This window comes from Psittacula echo, assembly GCF_963264785.1.
Source record: "Psittacula echo genome assembly, chromosome: Z".
Lineage (NCBI taxonomy): Eukaryota > Metazoa > Chordata > Aves > Psittaciformes > Psittacidae > Psittacula > Psittacula echo.
In genome coordinates, this window is record NC_137742.1 from 94182586 (window position 1) to 94205104 (window position 22519).

The 22519-nt window shown below is 40.7% G+C and overlaps 1 protein-coding gene across 1 annotated transcript in view; it reads right to left on the reverse strand.

Moving 5' to 3' along the window:
- Positions 1–22519, reverse strand: part of PEPD (peptidase D) — a gene marked incomplete at both ends in the record, with an annotated part of 171098 nt that overhangs the window by 9743 nt on the left and 138836 nt on the right. Inside the window, one exon of the mRNA XM_080638384.1 lies at positions 13375–13559. Coding sequence (XP_080494510.1) covers positions 13375–13559 — 185 coding nt within the window. The remainder of the gene's footprint in view (positions 1–13374; positions 13560–22519) is intronic.

The window sequence follows — 22519 nt, forward strand, 5'->3', positions numbered from 1 at the left end:
TTCTACTTGCACGACCACCCCCCGCCCCGCCCCGGAAGGGATGAAGAGGAGAATTGAAAGAATGTAACTGCCATGGGTTGAGATAAGAACAGTCCAGTAACTAAGGTATAACACAAATCACTACTGCTGCCACCAATAATAATAATGATAAGGGAAATAACAAGGGAAGAGAATATGATACCACCCGCCAAAAAACAAGCCTGACCGAGCAGAGACTGCCCTTCCGGGTAACTCCCAGTTACATCCCCGGGCATGACGTGCTGTGGTATGGAACACCTCTTTGGCTAGTTTGGGTCAGGTGTCCTGTCCCTGCTTCCTCCCAGCTTTCCCTCCTCCCTGGCAGAGCATGAGACTCACAAAGTCCTTGGTCAGGGTAAACATTCTGACCAGCAACTGAAAACATCGGTTTTATCAGTACTGTCCCCCGGCCGAAAGTCAAAAACACAGCACTGCACCAGCTACTAAGAAGGAGAAAAAGTGACTGCTACTGCTGAACCCAGGATACTAAAAAAAAAACCAGCTCACAGGCTCACTAGCTTGCAAATATGCACACACGCTTTGCTCATGACAACTTTTCCACTTCAGCTAGTAAGTCAGAGGTTAACAAGTCTGCAAGACCAAGGCATTATTCATCTGGTCTCCATGTAGCTTTCCCAAATCTTGCTTCTGGCCAAAGTCATGGTAATTCTCCTTGCTGGTTGAAGCTTTCAGCATCACTTGCAGCATATCTGGTATCATGAGAATGAAACATCCCCTTCTTCAAGACAAGGCGCACTGCCCAGCGCTACCCTGTGTGCTGGGGCAGCATGTTCTGACACAGCTGTGCACCCAGGTTCCTGCCACAGCAATGCAGGGGGCAGAGGGAGGCAGAAGCATACCCTACAGCTAGCCACATTTTCATCTTACTGGATCATTCCCTCTTCAAAGCAGATACAGGCCCACAGAACTGTCTGCTCCTGAGCTCCACTTTCAGTTCAGAGAAAGCCTATTTCACAGAAATCCTGCTTGCAACACTCAACAGTGTTAGTTTTTTTCTCACTGGTCACCCTAGCAATACTGGGGTTGCTTTTCTTTCTTCCTTTGCAGAGGTTATTCTGTTCCAATGCACAGCATCTTAGAGTAGCCAAAATTTTTGGAGCTAACCAGCCAGGACATCAGCAGGTAGTTTTGCCCATTTTTCAGAGATGCAGAGCATTTGTATTTCTCAGTGCCCTCACAACCCTGCAAGTGTATCCTGTCCATTTTCACTGTGTATTCGATACAGTTTATTTCATATGTTTAATTTTGCAGAGCATTATACAAGCACTAAAATAAAGCACAATTTTGTTTCACTAAGGCTAGGAAATAAAGAGTGCTCTGATATTAAGCAAGGCACTTTGTATTTATATTCTTATCAAAACCCAAAGAGAATCAATATCTTTCTAAACTTGAAACAATAACTGCACTGAAATTGAGCCATTTTTCTTTCTGCTGCTGCCCCATGGGGTTTGGCATCTCACACATTCATTGTAATGTGTAAAGGAAATAAGGGCATCCAATCTTGTGGCTTAATCTCTCCATGAGCTGTAAACAATTAGATTAGTGTCTGGACCTTTTGGTGTCCTGCCAACTATCTATCGGCTGCTTTACAACAAACAACCCATATTTGGCTTTTAAGTACACTTCTCTTCAATTCTACTTCTAAATGCCTTTTCTGAGGCACTCAATCCAAGACAGATGCTAGAAAGATGAATGCACAGTGAGGAAAACAATGGCAAACATCCTCTGAAGGCAGCCCTGGCATGGCATCTGCATTTTTTTGCTTTTTCTTGAATAAAATGATGTTTAACATCAGGTGTCACCATTGAGCCCCAGTGCCCACTTTATTTACTTCTGTACAGCCATTAAAGCAATAATAGGCATTTTGTCTGGATAGCTTAGATACTGATTCTGCTTTTAGTACTTCCTCCAAAGAAGTTAACAGAAGTTCACAGCTTTGGACCAAGACCTGGAGATTCATGTTTGGGAACCTCCTACAGTAGTGCAGGCTCCCCGGGATGTCAGCATTCAGGGAGGGTCCCTGAGTCACCTGAATTCTACTGCTCACCCAAAGTAAAACTCCTAACTTCTCTAGAAGAAATTTACAAACTGTTTGATATTCCCCCTGCTTTATCTCAACTTTAGGTTCTGTTGGCTCCCGGTTTTATCTCCAGCTATTTGGATTTTGCAGGCACTGAAGTCACTGTGTAACTGGAAGCAGCGACATCTCTTCCACAAAAGCGTCTCTAACAGGCCTTCGGTGAAAAGGTAATACTGCTTAGCTTTTCAAAGACAGTAAGCAGGATACTCATGGGTGGGCTTGCAGTGAGGAAGACCTACAGTCCCTTTTAACAGAGGCTAGCAAGATGTTCACCGAGAGATGTGTGAAATGGATGGAGAGACAGGTTCTGGGCATTGCATGTACATGGCCATGCATACCCTGAGTGGAGGACAGCCCCAGTCCAACTTACTGCAAGGCTGCAAGACAAAATAAGCTGGGACAGGGAATGAGCAGAACAGGAAAGTGAGAAGGTGACCAAGCTAGGGAGATGAAAAAACGCCTTCTTTTGAGAGCAGCACTGGATTAAAACGAACATCAGACAATGGCTTCAGTACCTCAAGTGACATGTGATCTCTGGGCACTCATGACCATCTCAGTACGCAGATGGTCAGGCACTCATGACCATCTCAGTACGCAGATGGTCAGGCACTCATGACCATCTCAGTACGCAGATGGTCAGGCACTCATGATCATCTACCACGGCCATCAGGTCCATGAGCTGACAGTTCTCAGCTCTTAGTCCACTTTGATTGTTTAGGAAAACTAGGGCAAACTTCAGGATTTTATATGACTGAAGCACCACAACCCCCAAACAGAAGATGACAGGTCTGAAACAAAGGCACTGCCATTTGCTGTCAAGTCAAACCCGGCAAAAGCCTGATGAGGAAACCTTGCACTTTCATTCATCAGTATGAATCTTCTGCTATTAATAAATTTTCTTCTTTATAAGGAGGAAACTTTCCCACATATTGCACTTAAACAATGAAAGCCTTGTTTTCAACAAAACCCATGATATTGCTCTGTAGTCAGATGAAATCAAGAGTAAAAAGGTGAATGCTGGTGCAGCATCTGTGTGGATATCTATTTCTATTACTGTTATATCCTGAAGGCTGGGCCACAGAGCAGGACCCTGTTGCACTCAGTGCTATTCAACTCTACAGCATAAGCCAGTCATTTGCCTCAAAAAAGTGTAGAGAATAATCTAGAAAATATTAACTCCTAGGCATCTGAAAAGAGATTCCCAGTGATATTCTCAAAAAACTACTTTTCGAAGAACTATTTTCCTGTATATTGCAACAATAGACTCTATTTGAAATTGTTTTCTAAGACTGATTTTATTCAGAGGTTCTGCTCACATTTTAAAATGGAGACACTCCCCCGACAGTAAGCACAGATGCATGACACTGTCATTTGTGACTATACTCCTGCCAAGAACATCAGATTCCAATTAATGGTTCATGTAAGGTAACAAAAAACAGCATGTCTAGGCAATAAGGACTGTCAAGGGAACAAGAGAATTATTATGTAAACTGATTTCATTACTATGTAAGCAAAATAAAAGTTCAAATTAAGTGTGCAGTAATACAAAATATAGATCTATTTTTGGAATAAGCAGGGAATTAGGAAGTATGCAAATCTGACTAATCCACAGAAAAGTGGCTGTAGAAGACCAGAAGTTGCAATATCCCCAGAATACCTCAGTATAAGGACGAATTACTGTCTGCTCCTAAGCAGCTCAATGGTTAATGGGGTATATGTTGCTTTTTTCATGGAAGAACTGCAACATGTATCATGCTGGATCTTGTCCCACAGATGCTGGCTACCAGGCAAAGTTAGAAGCAGTAGCTCCAGGCCCACCCAGGTGAGCCTGATCTTGAGTTTGCCTTTGGATCAGGACAGAAGAAGACCACAGGTGATGTCCCTGTATTAGCTGGTTATCACCCACAGGGTCATTACACTAGCTAGGGATGCACAAGCACAGAGGTGCAAGGACACCCTCCTCTTGAAACCAGGGCTGCAGCATTCAGTTGGCATCACCCAGAAGCTTCCTGCAGCCAGCAATGGCAGCAAGACATGGCCACAGCAGAGAACACCAAAGCTACTCTTAACTGCAATACTGAACCACAGTAAAAGACTCATATAGACACAAACTAATTTCTGGTACTTTTTTTTTTCCACCTAAATCATCACAGAACTTTTCTGAGCCCGACAAACAAACTGTCCCAGTTAGACCACATCCTATACAGCAGTCCTAACCATTTTACCAAGCTAAGTGCAATCAAGTATTTAAATAGTCAGAATACTAACATTATATTTAGATTATATGAACTGAACACCAAAGTGAAGTCTCAGCTCTTTCACTCTTCCCTATTCTCCCACTGTGTATACTCAATTTCTAATTAGCTCATTTATTGTAAAAAGGACGGAGCCCTATGCAGCTAATAAAGTAAGTCTTGAATTCCATTTCATTTGTCTCCTGGTCCCTTCTCTATAAGCCCTTGCTTCTCCTTCTGACTGTTACTAATGAAGATTAGTTTATTCAATCTATCCCACTTTTTCCCAGCTGCCTGAGCTTCCTATAGTCACCTGAAAGAACTGCTGTCAGTCCTGCCTTTAAAATCAGCAGCAGGTTACAGGAGAACACGCCCCAAGCATCACATACCACTTGTGGCATTTGCAAGTCAAAGCTTCCACTTCTGCAAGAGAATCTAATTACTAGCTGGAGGTTTTGGGACACAGCTCAAAGTTAATATTGGTGGAATGGAGGGCACATGATGCTTAACTGGCTATTCTATTTGAAAAAAATTTCTCTTTTCCTTCGTATTAGCTATGGTATCAGGTTTAAGCTACCTTGTAAGTTTTCTGTTATTACAGGGGATGAGGAAAACCCACCTGCCACTTACTCGAGGCACTGCTGCCTGCTGAATCAGATAGAACTGAATTTCAGTGCATTGCTACAGTGTGGTTTTGAGCATAACTTCCCATGTAATTTTTGCTTCCTGATCCTCAAACGTCACCAAGCTCCACTGCTATCATAATGGAAATAATAGAACATACGGATTCTGTATTTTTTTCTTAAAACCTAAGCATGAGAAAAAAAAAAAGAGATAGCAAATAGTAAAACTGACCCAGTTGACAACTACACATAAACCTGGAAGATGATGAGACTAGATTTCAATAGAGGATTCGTAAGAAATTAGATAAAGAATTACGAACACCACCAGCAACATTATTTTAAAATTAGACCAATGCCAAAGCGCCATCTAAAATCTACTGGACAGGTTTTCTAGTGACACGCAGAAAGTGTACATAGCTAATGGTCTTAAAAGAAAATTCTCTTTTTTGATCTTTAGATACTAGTACTAGTAGAAATTGGGTTGCAAAACCCCTAAAGTATACCTATTATACCTTTCTAGACCTCATTTTACATGTAATTGAAAGCAGAACTATACTCTCTTGGTTTTTCTTTCCTACTGTGCCTAGAATGATCTGTTCAAAAACGCAAGAGCTCTGTTAGTCTCTCTCAAAATTTCAGAAAGACCTGGACAATAAATATTCAGATAAAAACTCTCTTAGCACACAGTCTTTTGCAACAAGCTTCAACAAGTAAAAGAATCATAAGCAAGTGTCTCCCTAACTAAAAATTAGCCAGAACTAATGAAACCCAAACTAAGCAACAAAAAAACCTAAGTCCACAACATTTGCTTTCTCAGAGTAAGAGGGAAACCTTGTGGTATGACAGGGCATGGTCTGCACCATGGCACTGCACTGACAAAGCACCTGAGCCTTCCCTCCTCTTCTGCCTCTGCTCAAGTCCTAAGTTTCCATAAACACCCAAAATCTAGCACCTATCCTTACAGGGAAAAGCTGCCAGAAACTGATTGCAACTTTGCTGAGCACACTTAAGATTCCAAAGCAGGGTAAGAATATCTATTAGCCTAACTCTGGGAAGGGTTTAAATCCCACAGAAGAATCTTACGCTGCAGGAAACTATCCTGGGTGATGTTTGACTCAACAGATAACAACAAGCAATATGGATTTCAGTGCTCCTCTGCATGGAAATGCTGTAGAATTTAAGGCCTTCAACAACTTTTTTCTTGCCTGCACTCTGCCTGTTCAGTAGCCCACACAACAGGGCTCTGCTATGCAAGAATTCAAAGAATCAAAAAGAAAGTGATTCAAGAGCACCCCACGAAGCAGAAGCAACAGCTTTTTTTCTCTTAATCTTTTCTCAAGGTGTACAGTGGCCTACAAGAACAAAACCTAGAGCTAAAACTGGTGAAAGACCCATTTACTCTTTGCTCATAGAAACACCTACCATACAGGTCGCTTCATGTTTGCAAGTTCTGGGTACGCTGAGCTAGAGCAAGGCTTTGCAAGGTTATGACCACGTGAAGCAATTTGCATCACTGGGGCTCTATGTAACAGCTCTAGGCTTCTTGGTAAATTCACCTCATCCTCTGCTTCTTTAAGGAAAAAACATTAATGCATCATTTGCAATGCTAACCACAAAAAAATGAAATCTTCTGCTTCAGCATAAAGTAGGATACATAAGGAAAATAACTTTTGCCAGAACAAGAAAGGGAACAAGATTATTCCTGTATTCTGTAGTAAGTTTGGTGACCTAAATCCCCAGACAGTCATCTGGGATCTGGAAGCAAGCTTTCTGTTAAAGCCAGATACAGCTTGTATACCTCTCTGAGCAGCAGAGATATTCACCAAACGTGCACAGTAATGGAGGGACTTGATAACTCCAGGATCAAAACAAACCTCTAACCTTAATTTGTTGATGCAGAATGGTGATGGAAGAATCAGCTTTTCACAAGAATAGAAAAATAAATTAAAACTTTAAGATAAATTGTACAATTCCAAAAGACAAAACAAAATGAAACTCTTAATTCATAAGATGTATAAATCACAGTACTTATTAACCTAACTTAAATTAACTGGCTTATTATTATAGAAAGTCATCAAATGTACTTAGTGTTCTTTAGAGCCTTACAGTCAATTAATATAACATGAAATTGAATCAACTCAAGCATCTAGAGACATAGAACCTAGATTTAAATGAAAACTTCAGCCCCATCTACCTCAGGGTTTGAAAACTCAGGATCACCTGCCACATTTTGCTCATTGCAACAGGCACAAACCTCATTTATATCCCATATCGAATTTACCCAGAAACAAATGAAAGAGTGTGGGAAAACTATTGCCATGATTAAATTTTAGAGCTGAAGCTAAGCCCAGTGGAGTTTTCACCCTTTGAAGCTAGCTCTGTCTGACTAAGGGCCAGATTTTCTGAAGTGATTAATACCACTGGGGCTGCATTTTCAGAACTGCTCAAGTTGTAGTTAGACCCTCAAAAGAAGCAGACTGGTTTTCAAAGACGTGTTTGACACTCAGTTTCCCCACGAGAAATACCATGGTACACTGCAGGGGACCCAGTTCCCCAAGGAGCTCTTCACTGCTGAGTACTTCTGAAAATTAAGACGTTTACTTATGTGCTTCAATGGGAAGCACTGGTGGTTGCAGTCTTTGAACCATCTTGTCTTAAAATGAGGGTGCTAAGATGGATTTATTGTTGGCCAAACCCAGTTATTCTTTATCATGGCAAAAAAAGGAAGAGAAATGTTATATCTTCTAACAGAGTTTTCTATCCCAGAGTTTCCTTTGCAGAAAATCCACAAGCTTTTTACAATGTTTGTCAAAGAGGAAGAAAGTGCTTGTTCAGTGTTGCATGTGAAAGCAGCTTACTGGAAAAGATGAAAACTTACTCTTGCCAATTTTGAAAAAAGAAATCTTTGGCTACTAATGAATAACTAAGCTAAGCTAACAATGTCTGGAAATAGTTTTTTTGGAACACAAAAACTTTGTGATGGATAAAAACTAGGAAATTAAATCTTATTGTATTATTCCAAATGTAACTGTTTACACTTGAGGGAAAATAATGGAATAATATCCACTTGGAAAGTTTTTATTTATAAAAAATCCTTTGTAATACTCTCAGAAATTCCCTCAGCCAAAAGCAATTAAGTTGCTTCTTAACCAGCTAGAAAAATAGAGCATGATACTACAGGCATAGACACAGTGTACAATAAACACAAAAATGGCTTTATGAAATTCCTTGTGAAAATCTTGTTAGCTGCTAAACATTTAAAATGCATCAAAACCCCCTCCACAGCATACTAGAAGTCTTCAAAATGCCTTTTTTCATAAAACAACAAGGCATAGATAAAAAGCCTTCTCCCATTGAAGAGATATGTATCGCACTCACACCAGAGGTACCCAGTTGATCATGTTTAGATTTACCTGGGGAAATCACATTCCCTAAAGCCTTACACTGTCATCATGGCCTCGCAGCCCTACAGCTCCCTCCTGTCACGGGCATGGATTGTGCCTCCCATTGCAGCTTCAAGCCTAGAGAAGCCTAATGAAGTTCACTCCCTCAATAGGCTTTTGATGTGGGTTTTCCACCATCAGGTGCTCTGGCACTCAGGTACCTCACCTTAGTCAAATGACCCAATATAAAGAGCCTCATGCTTTGTGTCAAACAGAAGTCATGGGTCTAATGGAGGTGGAATTAACGCTGCAGAGAGAGTTTAAAGGGATTCCTCTTCTGCAGAACACTATTCTTCTGTAGATATATTATTTTTCAAGCTAATCTGATTCTATACATCCATCTACGTGCAGATTTATATGCAAATACAGGACTTAATCTATTTGTGAGCTCACACACAGGCTTCCCCCATATCTAGGAAATCTGTTATTTAGGATTGGATTTTGAAAGTAAATCAGCTATGCAAACATTCTCAATGTAAGAATGCAGTTGCATGTCTACACAAACAAATAATTTTAATACTTGCAGGTGTAAAATTCTCTATATACATAGAGCTCTGGTACTTTTACACACGTTAAGCATGAAACTGAAGAGTAGAACTCATTTGACAATACAATCCCTACATCCCTACAGGAATATATATCCCTATATTTATAACAGGCTGCTTTTTCAAAACTGTAGATAGCTTGGTCTTTCAGAAAAATTACCCTTAAATTATATAATATACCAGAAAATTAACAGCTATAAATTTGCTCATATGTTAATAAAAAATAGTGTCAAAACCAGATTCTGTAGCCCTTATGCCCCACTACTGAAATCTCCTCAGAGACGGAAGGTATATAGGGTCCATTGCTCTACACTCCCCCAAAATCGGTTCCAAAATTTCCCTGGAAATTAAAGAACTTGCTCTAACCTTCAAAGCACACAATATCTAAGTAAACCCCAAGCACTGTACCTTTCACTCTTAATAATTCTTCTCACTTGTCCCTAAAATTTAGTTGTCTCTTTACTCTACCAAGTCTTGAATGCGTGCTTCAGTTTATACAAAATCACAGAATAATTAGGGATCGTAAGGACCTTAAGATCATCTAGTTCCAAGCCCCCTGCCATGGGCAGGGACACCCCACACTAAACCATGCCACCCAAGGCTCTCTCCAGCCTGGCCTTGAACACTGCCAGGGACAGAGCATTCACAACCTCCCTTGGCAACCCATTCCAGTCCCTCACCACCTTCACGGTGAAGAGCTACTTCCTTATATCCAACCTAAACTTCTCCTGTTTAAGTTTTAACCCATTACCCCTTGTCCTGTCATTACAGTTCCTAATGAATAGTCCATCCCCAGCATTGTTATAGGCCCCCTCGAGATACTGGAAGGCTGCTATGAGGTCTCCACGCAGCCTTCTCTTCTCCAGGCTGAACAGCCCCAACTTTCTCAGCCTGCTTTCATACGGGACGTGCTCCAGTCCCCTGATCATCCTCGTGGCCCTCCTCTGGACTTGTTCCAACAGTTCCATGTCCTTTTGATGTTGAGGGCACCAGAACTGCACACAATACTCCAAGTGAGGTCTCACGAGAGCAGAGTAGAGGGGCAGGATCACCTGCTTCAACGTCCTGGTCACGCTCCTCTTGATGCAGCCCAGGATACGGCTGGTTTCTGGGCTGCGAGCACACACTGCTGGCTCATGTTAAGTTTCTTATCAACCAACACCCCCAAGTCCTTCTCTGCAGGGCTGCTCTGAATCTCTTCTCTGCCCAACCTGTAGCTGTGCCTGGGATTGCTTCAACCCAGGTGTAGAACCTTGCACTTGGCATGGTTAAACTTCATAAGGTTGGCATCAGCCCACCTCACAAGTGTGTCAAGGTCCCTCTGGATGGCATCCCTTCCCTCCGGCGTATCAACCGAACCACACAGCTTGGTGTCATCGGCAAACTCGCTGAGGGCGCACTCAATCCCACTGTCCATGTCACCGATAAAGATGTTGAACAAGACCGATCCCACCACTGATCCCTGAGGGACACCACTCATTACCAGTCTCCAGCCGGACATCGAGCCATTGACCACAACTCTTTGCGTGCAGCCATCCAGCCAGTTCTTTATCGACAGAGTGGTCCACCCATCAAATTGATGTCTCTCCAATTTAGAGACAAGGATGTTGTGTGGGACAGTGTTGAATGCTTTGCACAAGTCCAGGTAGATGACATCAACTGCTCTACCCCGTCTATCAGTTCCATAACCCCATCATAGAAGGCCACCAAATTGGTCAGGCAGGATTTGCTGCACACAAAGAGTTGTGGTCAATGGCTCGATGTCCAGCTGGAGATGAGTAACGAGTGGTGTCCCTCAGGGATCCATGTTGGGACCGGTCTTGTTCAACATCTTTGTCGGTGACATGGACAGTGGGATTGAGTGTGCCCTCAGCAAGTTTGCCGATGACACCAAGCTGTGTGGTTCAGTTGATACGCCGGAGGGAAGGGATGGCATCCAGAGGGACCTCGACACGCTTGTGAAGTGGGCTGATGCCAAGCTTATGAAGTTTAACCATGCTAAGTGCAAGGTCTTACACCTGGGTCAGAGCAATCTCAGGCACAGCTACAGGTTGGGCAGAAAACAGATTCAGAGCAGCCCTGCAGAGAAGGACTTGGGGGTGTTGGTCCATGAGAAAATGAACATGAGCCGGCTTCAGTGTGCGCTCGCAGCCCAGAAAGCCAACTGTATCCTGGGCTGCGTCAAGAGGAGCGTGACCAGCAGGTCAAAGGAGGTGATCCTGCCCCTCTGCTCTCATGAAACCTCACTTGGAGTATTGTGTGCAGTTCTGGTGTCCTCAACATAAAAAGGACATGGAACTGTTGGAACAAGTCCAGAGGAGGCCACGAGGATGATCAGGGGACTGGAGCACGTCCCGTATGAAGGCAGGCTGAGAAAGTTGGGGCTGTTCAGCCTGGAGAAGAGAAGGCTGCGTGGAGACCTCATAGCAGCCTTCCAGTATCTGAAGGGGGCCTACAAGGATGCTGGGGATGGACTCTTCATCAGGGACTGTAGTGATAGGACAAGGGGTAATGGGTTAAAACTTAAACAGGGGAAGTTTAGATTGGATATGAGGAGGAAGAAATTCTTTACTGTTAGGGTGGTGAGGCACTGGAATGGGTTGTCCAGGGAGGTTGTGAGTGCTCCATCCTTGACGGTGTTCAAGGCCAGGTTGGATGAGGCCTTGGGTGGCATGGTTTAGTGTGGGGTGTCCCTGCAGGCAGGGAGGTTTGAACTAGATGATCTGAAGGTCCTTTCCAACCCTAACTCTTCTATGATTCTATGATTTCCACTTAGTGAAGCCATGCTGGCTGTCACCAAGCACCTCATTGTTTTTCATGTGCCTTAGCATGCCTTCCAGGAGAATCTGCTCCAAGACTTTGCCAGGCACAGAGGTGAGACTGACTGGTCTGTAATTCCCCAGGTCATCCATTTTCCCCTTCTTGAAAATGGGGGTTGTATTTCCCTTTTTCCAGTCATTGGGAACTTCACCTGACTGCCATGATTTTTCAAATATGATGGCCAGTGGCTTAGCAACTTCATTCATCAGCTTCAAATTCAGAAAGGTTATTCACAACAATCTAAGTGAAGGCATGCAACACATTAGGGTCCTGGATTTTTAGGTCTATGAACTCTGCAAGTAATCACATTCCTTGTGCTTTGCTAAATATCTCCATTTGTACACAAAGAGAATGCACTTGGGAGAGACAGAGGGGCAAACATCCACCCTTCCTGTATTAGCTAGTTAAGAAACTTTAAAATCAGAAAAAGGCTGCTTTTGATTTTTGTTTCATTTTTACTACGTGTAAGTTTATTAGCTGATGCTAATACATGCCATCACAGTACTGGTCACAGTAAGTACACTGTGAACACAAGTACTCACAAATACTGTGTACTGTTTGTTCCCTGCCTGCAAAATGAATTCAGCTGCAGCAGCAGTTATGTGGCCTGTTCAATATGAACAAGCTCTAAAACATGCTTAAACCACACCTAAAAAGTTCTTAGCTTCTTTTTCAGGTTCTTGTAAAGAACATCTTACATAAGAGAGAAGGCAAGTGATAAATTTTCCTACTGTATTACTAAAAAGCCTTAAACAGCGACCCTCAAGTAACCAAAACATAACACACATAAAATCCTTCTGAAACCTTTCAGAAGCTGCTGTAAGCTTCCTTTCTTTATTCAAACCTTAAGTTCAGTTCCCCTTAGAGATTTTTTTCAGCACCATTGCAAACATCTTCCCATTCAGAGGTTACAGAATTTTACCCATTCTGCTCTCAGAAGACAGCCATGAGCCATCGTGTTAGTTCAAGGAAAAAGGTAATCATTCTGCGTTTCCTGCAGAAACTCAGAATGCAAGAGCTTATATACTTTCACATTTGCAAAGACTGGAAGACTTGCTGGTTTCTCTTTCTATTCTCATTCCAGGACAACACATCTACGCTGGTGCTCATGTTGACACTGGAAATCAGATTTCAAGGAATATGAGCAAGCTTGTTTCCATATGACACAGCCAGTGAACTTTACTAGCCCAGGTGCAGCAGTGAGCTCCCACAGCTGCCTCACATCTGGAATGGAGCAAATGAGTCTTCCCACTATAGGTCTTAGGTGGACTTAGATGCTCTCTGTGATACCATAGGTTTTGCTTAAGTGATATATGTTACACAAGCTAAGCAGGAATTGAACAGGTTAAGAATGCCAGAAGAACAGCATCAGTTGCCTTCTCCAAGTAAGAGCTTTTGTTTTAATGAACTAACAGATTCTCTTGAAGAAAACTGCATGAAATACCATGTCCAGAAAAAGACACACTTATATGCATATTTGCTCTACTTCTGAGAGGCTGCAACAGGCTAATCATACATAAACTAACAAAAACACTGTTAGAATTGAGAGTGGTTAATCTGTAAGGCAGTTGAAAATGGACTAACACTAACCTCTGGGTAGCCTCCAACATCATGCACATCAATTCCAAGTAGATGTCCAAGTCCGTGTGGCATAAATATTGCACCCAGATGAACCTTCACCATGTCATCTACGTTGCCTTTCAGAATGCCAATTTTAGTCAACTCCTCCAGATGGACTCTGTCAGCCAGACGGTGCATATCAGGCCAGGCGACCCCTTAGAGAGCAGAAACAAGCAGCTGAGTTAACTATTGCTGAAAGTTTTTAAAGACGACTTCCCCAAAGCAGATGTAACACATGTACACTTTGCTTATATAAAAAACAAAGGTGGAAAGAGCAACTATATTAGCACAAAAATACTTTAAACAAGACAAAATCATCTTACCATGCATGCGAAGCACAGAAAACTACAAATGAGAGAACCAGCAGAAACTTGTAAGCCAGATACACATGAAAAAATATTAAGACACTGTATCTAATCATGCCTATGCAGATCCAAATGCATCAGTGAGTTTTCTAAAAGAATGTAAACTGGAAAATGTAGTTATTTAAAATGCAGAGCATAAAATATTACTATCCTATTATTTTCAATAATGATCATATCTATTTAGAACATTTGAGATGGACAGTACTTTTCTATGTACATAGAAGATTTAAAACCTACATCTTTTGGCAAAGACACTTTCCAGAAACTGATGATTCCCTTGTGTTAATGGGCTGTGCAAAACACAAGTCCTCTAATATATGTACTAGAACAGCATTACAAAATACTGTTGGTTGATTAGAGACAGAGTGCCAGGATACATTAGATTTCTGTTATTTTGGTATAGGATACAATTTTGTTTGACAAACTGCTTGGGGGAGGAGAGAGGAAGAAAGCAGCTCTTTTGTTAGTAACACAGTACTGTCTTAATTAGTTCACTATGGCTTTGAGTCATCATCAACAGAGCGATTGCAGAGTCAAGACAACTAGGGCTAAGGTACAGTAGAAGAATATTTTCCTTGTTCAATTTTGGCATGATTAAACAAATAAAAAATGAGCAACTTTTAAGGCCAAAACCCCATCAAGTTCCATTTGCTTTAATCCTGTTAAAGATGCAGCTCTAGGGTCTTGTGAACATGAATGTCATTTCATAATTACATTAGCACTTTCTGCTGAAAGTACTGAGGCTTCAAAGATTGGAAGAAAATCATCCTGTGGGAGTGCTTAAATAAAATTCAGTTGTCTTATATGGCTCTGATACAGAGATCAGAACCAAAGTGAAGAGCAAGGGACTGCTCCCTCTTGTCCACCATCCACAGAGAAATCAATGCACCTTGACAATCAGCTCAGCATGTAAGTTAGTTAATATACAGCCTCCTTTTCCCCATCAAATTACTCAGAGATCAAACTTTTCAGCCTGTTGCATGCATGCAGCTGAAGAAGCACCTTCCTGGCCCAAGCAAGAGCACAAGACAGAGGTGTCTAGCACCATATGCTGGACAAACTCTCAGTTGTGGTTTCCTCAGAAAAGCCAACAGTGCCCATGTGAGTGATGCTCATCCACAAAATCCAGTCTTCCTGCTCAAAATGTGCAATTCTTGCATTTTCCCTCCTTTAAAATGAATTCAGTCTTCCTTCAGTAAGAAATAATACCACTATAACAAGTTGCTCTTTGACAACCATGTTCAACATATTTATATTTTAAAGGAATTTATCTTTTTATCTTTTTGAACACTGATTGCATTGCAATTTTGACTTCTCTAGATTCATCTACGCTTTAAAGCTATTTCACAATAATCTGCAATCCATTGCATGGAAACCTGAAATCACTACAATCTATCACATCAATATTGCATATATCAAACTGGGAGTATTACTGAATCACAGCTTCTTTCCTGTTTACTTTGTGGTTGTGGGAATACAGAATTTCTGTGTGTAACTCCCAGTTCAGCTTCTGTATTTTGCAGTCAACATTAACTACTCTAAAAGCCTTCAATATTCTTTCTGGGGACACTAGATGTTCTTTTGAAATCTCTCCCATTATTTCCTTACTGAGTATTACCACAAGTCTTCTATTGTCATTGCCATGACTGAAAAGCCATATGTAATTTCTGACCCTGGTCAACTATTCGAAGCCTCATCCTCTCTTGATGTAAATGAAGGTCAGAACTCTGCTGCTAGAAGACAAAACCACAACCATATCCTGGATGCTCTGAATCAGCTTAAGATGAGGTCCCTGAGAGAGCTGAAGATGAGGTGCCTGTAGTCTGCAGCACAGCTCCCTTCTACAGCTGTGCTGGTACTATTTGTCTCAGTCCAAATCCACTGACTCCACTTTCAGAAACAGGGTGACCTTTATCAAACTAAGAGGTACAACTAACAAGAGATACAAGGATTAAACTGATCAGATATAAAAACACTAAAAAACATATAACCATTTGTCTGCAGAAGTTTAACAGAGCAAATGAATGACACTACTGCCCTAACTGAAAAGATTGCTGAGGCTGTAAATCCTAAGTATTTCTGGGCACTGAGCAAATCGATTAGAGACCCTTCTTCCATCACCTCTACTTTTTTATTTTTCTCTCATTGAGAAAAAGCATGACTGTTTCTCCGCTCCTCCTCCTGCCTGGAGTTCTGCGTTCTCCATCTGGTTTGGTTTTTGTTCGTCTATTTCATTAGACACTGAGGACAACACAAGCCTCCACTGCGAAACAAATAATGAGGCTGGATGGAAAAAAAACCCCAAACCTGAAGCTTTGAACTCTGTCTTAGAACAAGGGCAGTGCTTCAGCCAGAGCCCATCAAAATGATTTGGACCACCCTCTTACCATCTAGCCAGTGCCATCAGTTTTCCTAGAGATGGGAAGTACTTCAGCTCCTGCTCTTTCATGCATGCTGCAGAAGCTGCAGATAGCACTGGGACAGGTCTACATGGAGGGAAATTAAGCTACTGCTGGAGCAGTAAATAGTACAAATCTTGGTTTACAAGTAAATATGTGTTCAATTAATCTTAATTAAAAAATGCTTATAGATTGCATTTTCTATTCTATGGTCTGGCTTCACGTTTTACACTACTACAAACACAATGTGGTGGTATTTTCAACTATTAGCCACTCCCCTCCAAACCACCTAATCTACAAGCATTGCACAATACAGTAGTACCTACACAGACTATTACTAGTGTGCTAAGACAAAATCAAAGGATATTTTTAAGCTGACTAGAGACAGTGAACTAAGTGAAGTGATCTTACTAGTCTTCGCTTAATGGCAATATCCTTGCCTTGTTTGATATGAGCTGATTCCCACCATGCTAGGAATAAACTTCAATAATAAGGTACAAGCAGGTTTCCCCCCTTTTTTTTTCTAAACAGGGAATTTGACAAAGAAAGAAGACATAAAAGCCAATCTTCAAACATTTCCTAGTACCCTTATAATCTTAAAAACATTAACATGAAGAGAAAGAACTACTTTGCAGGGCAACTAATAGGGCAATTACTTAAAAGTGCAGAATACAATCTACTGAAGAAAGGAAGCATCATAATTCAAGAAAGATCTCCTAGTCCATGTTATATCTAAAGCATATTGATATGTTGTATAGATTTAATATGCATTAAACAGAAATACACAACTCTTCAAATTTATTTTAAACCTAAAATTGTGTTAGTTTTATCTGGCTATTGGAATCTTTATAATACAATGGCCTGTGCAAACCCAGCTCTCTGGGACTGGCTGGCACGGCAACTACCATTTAAGTTAACCAGTAAGTAACTTGAGGAGCAAAAGGCCTCGAATTCTGCTAATCTAATTTTCCTATGCACATACTGAATTCCAATAATTGCAGAAAGCAGCGAAGGGAGGACAAATTAAATATCACAGTTAACTTGTCTAGGAAAGCCATGACCAGAATATTTTGGTACTTTCACATGGTATGCAACTTAACAGTCTGGATGTGCCAGAAGGATTTACAGTGGGGGCATGCGAATCCCTGTGTTAAAACACAGAGATACCTATATTCTGTTTGGATGTGTGCGTGTACATCTCTCTGTGGACAGCTTTAGCATGTTAAAACAAAGAAAACAGTAATAAAGAAGCCTCTGTGCAGGCAGACAGGGAACAATCTGCCCAAGAGGACAGCATTTGCAGATGTGAAAAAAAAACACTAATTAAACAATGCTGAATGAACAACATTTCGTATAAAGACTCCTTAATTCACGGGTGTTACTTGATGTTCAGGCACTTCAGTTTTCTGGATTAACGGTGGTCCAGTGGAGAGCTCTGTCCCTCACCACAAGCTGAGGCAGCAGAAGTCAAACACCATATTAGCATTCTTGTTGCAAGAAAAAGCAGTTAAAAACCAACTAAAAAACCACAACAAAACAATTTCCACAAGTGGCTCTAACATCAGTTTTGTGAGTTACTGCAACGGCTGACTGTTTTGCAACACCAGCTTGCACTAATCTCCCATCACCAATCACTCACTAGGATGTTTTACTCCTGCATTATTCAGAACTACTATTTTTAAGCTTTGATGAAGTTTATCATAGTTGCAGACATGCTTTTTGTGTAAAAAGGTTAGTTCCATTATTATCTTTAAGCCAATTTATAAACCAATTATAGTCTACTGACAGATGAGGTTTAGAAAGCTAGACTGGAGGGTCCTTGGACTTTGACAGCTTGTACCAAAATGAGCCTGCACTCAGGAAAATCTGCTGATGATGTGTCTGCTCCATTCTTAATTCTTTGCCAAATGAGATACTGGGTAATAAGGTCACTGAACCAGCGACTGGCTCCTCAGGAAAGCTCAGTTACTAAGGCTCATTAGGCTGCAATTTGTTACCTGCCATGAAGCATGTGCTTGGGTGAGAGGCTGGGACAAAAAAGCACCTTTTATAGCAACCAAAGCATTTGAAATCCCTTGAGGTACAGAGTGAATGAACTACACAGCAATGACCAGACAGTGGATATGTCCAATAATGAAATGTGAGATCACAAATTAAACAACATATAACTATGGAAGTTACTAGTTTTCAGATACCCTGCAAACAGTGTAGCAGAGCTTTACAGATGTATGAGGTACTGTATCTAAAAATGGCAAACTTAATACACTAAGTTTACTAAAAGGTTTTTCTAAATTTACTCCCATCAACCTAAATGTTATCTGATATTCTTAGATACTGTGACAGAAAAGAAAAAGATAAAGTGAATATTCTTTTACTTCCTTGAAAATACTCCCTAATTATCTGTTTGCTAAACCATCAAATTTCAGATCAAACACCATGGTTTAGGGACTCAGAAACATTATATGCCCATCTTTGCAATAATCTGTGACCTTTTGGATCCCACTTTTGATAGGGAAGATTTTTGTTCCAAAAAGAGAAAAAGAAATGCTTCTAGTGAAATCAGAAATCAAAAGCATCCCTACCTTTTAATGAATATACCGTAATTTTTTAAACAGTAGAATTAAGAAGATGAGTTATTATAACACATCACACTATAAACTGTTCCTCAGTTGCTGTTAACTCACTAGTGTTTTCATTCCAGTGATTATTTTCTGATGTTTTATTAGAAGCTATTTGAGAACATAAAGTAGAAACAGAATACAAAAGTAATTTAGAATTACTGCGTGTATTTAGCCACTTTGGTAGGAAAGTGCTCTGAAAAGGCCTAACAGGATTTTTTTTGGCTGCTATTTAGGGTACTTTGTGGTTGCAATGTGACAATGATTAAACCACAAATGATTTAGCAGGGTTTTTTTGTTGCTGTAGGGTGGGATTTTTCTGCCAGTACAGATGTCACAATCTTACTAAAAAAATTGAGTATGGCAAGGTTGTAGTAACTTCTCCCCAAACTGTGCTAAGGTTAAGTTACATTTAATTTCTGAGTGTCCACAGACAAGGGCAAAAGGCCCATTTGTCCCCTGGCAGTGCCACTGAAAAGCAGACATAACATGCAATCCTTGTCCGGCCAGCAACCCACTGGAACAGATTAAAATCTGCCAACACACAGAGACCATATCAGACATAAAACAATGGGTCCTTAAAAATTCCAATCAAACCCAGTTTAAAAAATAAACCAAAACATCATTTAAATACTAAAAACATAGGGTTTTTTCCGCTCTTCAACTTGGGTGCTAGAGAACTTGTGGTATTTCTGATTACCATGCTTTTTTTTAGGCCTGCTAGATGAAACACTCAGTTGTAGTTCAGTTTTCAAGCTTTGTTTCTTGCAGCACAAGGTAAGACAACTCTACAACAGGGAGAGGAATCAGAAAGTGAGAACCAAACTGCTGTACTAAACACTGACAATGGGCAACAGTGAAGCTGTTCAAAGCTTCATATAACGTGTAGGTAACTACCTGTAAGCCTCACAGAGTCAGCATCAGATGGCTATATGGATGTTTAATTTAGGGATGTAATTTTAGGCTGTATTTTACAGCGGTGGCATAGCTGCAATTGGCTGTCGTACGATGAGGACAGACCGTAAACTTTCCTGTTCTAAAATGGTGACGGGAATTATACTGAATTTGCTGCTGTGTCACACCTGCAGATACCTGCGGTACTGACTACAGGGACTACTAAACATTAGCCTGTTCTGTGCCATGAGTGCCACTGCCACAGCTCCAAACCATGATGGACTCCTTCAAAAACTATCCTTCAGTTCCCAAAGAAGATGCACCTGCCTGACAGGAGTGAGAGTTCCCAAAGGGAAACAGAGATGACTCCCCATCACCTCTGAAATTCAGACCTCTTTTTCAAATGACTCAACAGCATTGTGGTATTCAGTTGCACACTGTAATACTTCTTTTGCATCAGTATGATGGAAGTTTTGAGTGGTAAATCCACCCTTCCCATTACAAACTCTGTACACGATCATCTATAACACATCAGAGGCAACATCAAGATAATAGTCTGTCATGCTGAAATCGTAAGAGAAGCAATTTGAATAGATGAAGGCAGGGAGCAAGAGGAGGATTTTTCCCGTGTCTGGAAAGATGCAGCACTGGGATTGAGCAGTGCTGGCAGACACCATGTATCTTACTGCAAGTTCCTTCCAAACAGGTGTACATTGAAAAGGAAGAGGATAGAGATGGGGGGAAGGAGGGAAGTGTGTAGAAGGAGTGATGGTGGCGTGGAAATTTACCAATCTCTGAAGCCTAGAAAAGACTGTTTGTATAAGATTGAGGGCAAAGAGCGTAATCTATGTCCAGCAGGTTTGCACTCTGACAGCTACAGCTGATGCAGTGTCAAGATCGAAGGACTCACGAACTTTGTACTTCAACTCAAATTACAATGTATAATGAGTGCATTTTCTGAATATTGAACTGGGAGAAAATTCGTGCACATCAGAACACATAAAAGCAACTTATTTCCCTCAAAGTCACTACTAAAATAAGAATTGTACAAAGTTAAAATATTACAACCTGTAACAGTTAAGAAAAAAGAATTTTAAAAACCAAACAGCCTTAAATTAAAACCCATTCACTACAGAATAGCTAAGACCTGCAATCAATTTAGGCTCTAAGTCTGTGAAGACTTCTAAATGTATTTGCTTTGTACAAGCAGCATCTTTGAAGAACCACTGAAAGTAGTAGAAAAATCCATGCAAGGCATTCAGCCTTGCTGAAGAGCTGCAGATTTGCCTTGAACTGCAGCAGTTCCTACAGACAGGGCTGCTCAGAGACACCCACACAGAAGGGACTTCAAGGCAGAAATGCCCAACTGTTTTAAAGTGCCTAGTTTTGTACACTTGGAAATAACTCAGCGCTATTTTAGTCTTCGTAACGTTGCAGTGGTCACTGTATGCATGGGTCAGCTCATGCACATTAGTCACCAGCAGGGAAGAGCAGCTCCCAGAAGGTTTGCAGTCAGACTCGCAGGCTGAAATCCTGCATTTCAACAGATTGCTGCTCGCACAGAGGGACTGCAGGATCTGCTGAATCTGACAGAAAAAACTGCTTTTTTTTTTTCATCTCTTAACATAGGTTACTGCTATTCTGGGCAAGGATAAGTTATATGTTCATCAATGTAATCCTCCAGTAATCAATGATCCAATCCTCCAGTAATCAATGACACTTGTCATTAAATAAAATCTTGCAAGAATATTGCAAGAATCAAGACTGCAACTTAACTGTCACTGTTGTCTGCACATTGTAAGTACTGTCTGTGCAAACTCTCTGTGCATCTTTTAATTCCTTCAGCTTTCCCTTCCTAACTGGTGGCTCATACTTTAACCATTTATACTGACACAAACAGAATTACCTTTTCTGGGTCAATCTCAGAGAGTTAGTATCCGAAGGGAACTTATTTACAAACATCAACGCTGGCAAGAAAAATACAGCCAGCTCCACTCCATAAAGAAGAGAGAGAGCAGACTATCAATAGCTTTTTAAAACATACATTGACAAGATTTATTTTCCAATCAATCTTTAACATAATAACACATTCTTAACTGCAAGGGTGGGAAAAATAATACTGCAGTGTCATTCAGCAGGATTTGTGGATATCAAGTACTGGTTACAGCATGCCATGAAAGCATTTGGTCTTCAGATGAATTGGTATAAAATCTTCAACTCCTGTCATTAATGCTTCATTTCTAAGATGAATTGTTTTGCTTTAGATATTACAGCTGATTAATAATGATCAGCAGCATTCTGCCTAAAATATGACAATCTGAATGAAATATGAAAATAATTCATACAGGCATTTTGAAATTATAAAAACTATAAAATAGACTGTGCTCCCATACCCTTTCCTGTTGTGCTATAGTCAAAAGGTCCAGTTTATAGTTAAATTTCTTTCTAAAAAGCCACCAAAATTAGCTACTGTTTTCATACAGCACAACAGACAAGCTTGACCCCATGGTATTCTACTAAGTGCAACTCTGGACTACATAAAACTTTAACAACTTGCATGCAAAAAACACCCATTGCATGTGAATGAGAACCTCGTACTTAACTTGTAAGGAATAAATATTAATAAGCTACAATTATGTTCTTTAGGTACAATAAATTTTAATCCTAGCTGAATACAGTGGCAATTAGTCTATAGCTGTATTCAAAATAGAAGCAAACAAGAATCTAAATTCTAAAGAAGTTACAGAGCTGTCATGGACAAAAAGTAGTAATCTGTGAAGCTGCAAATTTGGAATTTGCATATGTTCCCAAGCACAGGTCTGTTCAACTTAGTAACAGA